Consider the following 4,432-nt stretch of genomic DNA (forward strand, 5'->3'; position numbering starts at 1 on the left):
AAAATTGGAACTTTAAAGATGTTCGAATTTGAAAGTCGCTTAGACTTAAGTTTAAAAGGTTTAACTTTAATGGAATCTCGAAATGATAAATGTTTTAACTCATAAGTTTGTTTGAAACTCTAATAGGTTTAAAATTCAAATTCTAAGTTTGTTTGAATATAAAGTGTCTTAGCCCTAAAACGATTTTACAAAGTTAAATATTTCAAAACTTATAAAGTTCGCCTAGATATCTTAAGTAGTTCAAAATTCGCAAGTCTTTAAAATAAATAGTCAAATAAGTTAATCGTCGGAAAACCGTATTTAACGGAGTGTCTTAGGTGTCTTACACCTTCCTAAGACACTAATAAGAATCCCGAACCCTTAAAAAATGTTTCAAAATAATTTTTCTGTTTAGGTTGTTTAGAAACAAAGTTTTCTTGATTTTTCTTAAAAATTAAGTGGCGACTCCTAAAAGTCGAAAATATCTTTAAAATAAAACAAACTCTTTTTGAAAATCACCATTTTTCGATAAAACAATCGTCACAAAAGCTGATCCGGTGCCCCCGAATGACTTGATGAATCATAGCGGCCACGTTATCACTACTTGTACCTGAGGGTACGTATGTATCATCAAGAGCTTTCATTAAGGCCTGACTGTGGGACTGAGAGCTCATCAGCAGGGCCCACACGGAGATCTGAGCCGAAGTCTTCTCTAAATGTTTGACAATGGAATAGTCCTTCGGTTGCATCCTTCTCCAGAATTCTTCTGCTTCCCCCTCGCTTATCGGCCTCTTAGCATGGTCCTTCTTCTGTCCTCCGAGAGCAAGCTCATCAGGAGTGTAGCACCTTCCGGACCTGGTCATGCCTTGGGCCACGGCGGTTTCAATGACAAATTTGGGCTTAACGAGAGTTTTTGAAGGCACCAAGGCAACAGCCTTTGCAGGTGTCAGAATAACAAACTTCCTCCTTTCTTTGACGCTTAAAGAAGCGAAAGCCCTTTCCAAGTCCTCATGCACAATAGGGGTAATCATCTTTGTTCCACACCCGTCTTCATCCGTTTCAATCATATTAAGGTTGTCACCTCCATGATTCGGCAACGGATTTGTGTTGACGTTTGGCACCGCCGGTTGAAGAGAAACTACCTCCTGATCGATCAGGTCTTGGATTTTGTGCTTAAGGTTGATGCAATCTTCCGTGTCATGTCCAACACTGTTGGAATGATAAGCACACCTTTGATCTGGCCTGTAGAACTTTGAGTTGACATCCCCGGGTTTGGGCCCCACAGGGTGGATGTATCCATCTGCGGCTAGCCTCTCAAATAGTTTGGTCCGACTTTCAGCAAGTGTGGTAAAGTTCCTTGAAGGCCTTTTTTCAGATCTCGGACGGGAAGTATCATAACCGCTTTGCCGAGGGGGAGGCACCCGCTGATAATTTTGGGTATTTGTACGAGGAGCTTGGCTCCGGGGATAAGGGTTTGCCTGGAAATTTGGAATTGGAGCTTGGTAATTCGGGAGGGGGTCCTGGTATAATGGAGCTTGGACTTGATAAGTGGGTGGAGGTGGTCGGTAGCTCGACTATACGTTGGCACAGTTGGGAGCAATATTCTGATAAGGGGATGGGATCTGGTATGGTTGAGGGTAATTTGGGTATATGGGAGAAAAGTTTTGGAGATTAGAAGGTGGACTTTGGTACGACGAAATTTGAGCATTCTGATAGGTGGGTACAGTATTGTGGTTATTAGGATGATTGGATTGTGGGTAGTTGGATCGGTGAGACTTTGGGGAAGGCCTGGAACGATCTTGGGAATGTGACGGGTTTCTAGGGGTTTTTCTTCCCCCGTACGAGACAGCGGCAACTTCCTCTCTTCTCTTTCTTATCAATCCTGAAGATCCAGCCGACGCAGATACATGGGCTATCTTCCCCGATTTTAGACCATCTTCGATAGTCTCACCAACTTTGACTATCTCAGCGAATTTAGCTCCGACCAGCAACATGATTCGATCATAGTACTCAGGCTCCTGTACCCGCACGAACACTTCCACAATCTCTTTCTCGGTCATGGGTGGCCTTACCCTCGCCGCTTCTTTCCTCCACCTATAGGCAAATTCCCTATAACTTTCAGTTGGTTTCTGCTTCATCTTCTCTAGAGAATACCGATCGGGCACTATTTCAACATTATAGGCGAATCGGTCAATGAAGTCCTTAGCCAATGCATTCCAACTGGGCCAGTTCCTGGTTTCATGTGAAGTAAACCACTCGAGGGCCTCTCCACACAGACTTCGGCTGAAAAGCCGCATCAACAAGGCCTCATCCCTGCCAACTCCCACGAGCTGGTCACAATACGCTCTCAAATGCGCCATAGGATTGCCCACTCCTCCGAAGGTGTCAAACTTCGGAATTTTAAAACCTTCGGGAAGGTTCAAATCTGGATGGATGCACAATTCTGCGTAGCTAAGTCCGACGGCGTCTGGGATGCACTGCAGCTCTTTCATAGCCTTTTTGATTTCTTTCTTTATATCGATCTTCACTTCTTCTTTCGCCTTCCCTTCTCTTTCCTGTTCTTCATAGTGATCCAACTCAGAACCGTGCACCTCGTGCTCGGCAGGAACGGGAACTTGGAAGGTGGCTCTTTTTGGTAGGGTGGAGCTATAGAGGGACTTGGAACGTTTTGGGCGGTCTGGTAGTTTTGTGGGTAGGCCTGAGGATTGGTGTTTTGACTCAATTGCGGATGAAATGCTTGGGTTTTGAAGGCAGTTTGAGTTTGGTTTTGATTTTGTGGCGGTGGGGCAGTTTGAGTATTCTGAGGATGGGGTGGTATTTGAGGGTGGTTATTTGGAAGAGGTGAAGGAGTTTGGTAAGATGCAGAAGCGTATTGGGGGTTTTGGGTTGTTAGGTCTATCACAGACGGATTATGCACAGGTGTAGAAGGCTGGTTCTGAGTTGGATCTATGTTTGATGAAGGGAAGTAGACCGGAGGTCTTGCATCAGCAATATTAGTACCAAATCCAGGTGGAGGCGCATCCTGTCTCCGTTGCATTTCAACTTTCATTTCAGCAATCTGTTGCATCAGTTGCATGATCAATTCATTCTGTTCCACTACAGTGGGCTGAGCCACCACAACGTCAGTAAGACGCACTTCGTCATTGTTGTCTCCCATAACTATTTTTCCTTTATCTGAATTTGATCGAGGGAAGGAATCTGTAGGACCTTTTGACCTGGTGAAGTAAGGATGATCTGCCAGCTTTATCGATACAGATCAGTAAAAGGTACCTGAGAGGTAAAAACAACTCAAAGGCAAATTTGTTAGTGCATATCCAGAGTACAAAATGCATAATATCGCACACAAAACAGATAAACACACAAGTCGTTTTGTTTGAGGATATCTTAACCCACGAATAAGGACGGATATATATTTTGAACAAACAGGAATTTGTTTGTTTGGCGCTATCTTGGGAAATCTGAATCACGTTGAGCTATGGTCTTCTTGCAGCTGCTTTGCGACGTCCGTTGATCTTATCTTCGTATCTCCGAAACATGGAGGAGAATGAAAATTTTCTGTGATAGGGGCCGGGCCGGGAAGGCTGCCTACGTATCTCACGGGGAGAATTCAGGCCCAACGTAGTTCGGATTTTAGGATGAAAATTTTCCATTCATTCTTTCGTTGTGATTACAAGGAAATTGAAAAACAACATTGAGATTTCTAGAAGACCACATTTGGAGATTTCTTGTCTTGTGGCTGCGTCATTCCTTTCTTTTCAGACAGTCGAAAATGGAGGCTTGTAGACGATTTCTTCTTCATCCTCCTCCTCAATCACTTCACGGCCGGGGCTACTGTTATCTGCTCCTTGATCACGGGCGAGGTATTTTCCGCCCTTTGGGTCGCTATGGGTCGCCAATTCCTCATCGAGCGCCGCGTTTCTGTCCAACAACACAGCAGTCTCGATATCTATCTTCGCCTCTCTCGCCTTTCCTTCGTGTATCTCCAAACGAAGCAAGTTCAACCTTTTCCTTAGGCTTTCGGTTTCCATCTCAACCTTCTTCTTTCTCTTTATCTGTGACGCCAGATCTTCATCCAAGGTTGTGACCGCAGCTTTGTAGATCGCCGTGGTCACGTCCACTTTGAGTCCTTCCTCCTTAACCTTCTGAATCTCTCGAGTGACTCGCTCGATCTTTCTTCGCAATTCCTCCTCAGTGAGCTCCGTTTGGACGTTCTTGCCTTTGTCCATAGCGGTGATTCAACTTTCCTGAGATGATAGAGCGGTACTTAGGATTTATGGTATGGATTTTGTGTGAGAAACTTGAGACTCGGGATTTTTGGTCGGACAATTGTAATGTTGGCTTCTGTATACTCTTTAGGATTTTGGCTAGGAGTGGGTTTACGATATCCTCAATCATAGCGACATAACACATAAGCATTCAAAAAAATATATCGTGTCCTAAACATGCATGTGAT

The 4,432-nt window shown here is 44.2% G+C and overlaps 1 protein-coding gene across 1 annotated transcript; it reads right to left on the reverse strand.

Annotated features, from left to right (window-relative positions):
- Positions 1–494: 494 nt before the first annotated feature.
- Positions 495–4,205, reverse strand: LOC138348195 (uncharacterized). Its single transcript, XM_069296818.1, has 4 exons — positions 3,741–4,205; positions 2,886–3,220; positions 1,560–2,625; positions 495–1,457 (listed from the first exon to the last, which is right to left on the reverse strand). Exons 1-4 carry the CDS (start codon positions 4,203–4,205, stop codon positions 495–497), a joined length of 2,829 nt encoding a protein of 942 aa, XP_069152919.1.
- Positions 4,206–4,432: the final 227 nt, after the last annotated feature.

The sequence above is a fragment of the Solanum lycopersicum genome, chromosome 4, assembly GCF_036512215.1.
Source record: "Solanum lycopersicum chromosome 4, SLM_r2.1".
NCBI lineage: Eukaryota > Viridiplantae > Streptophyta > Magnoliopsida > Solanales > Solanaceae > Solanum > Solanum lycopersicum.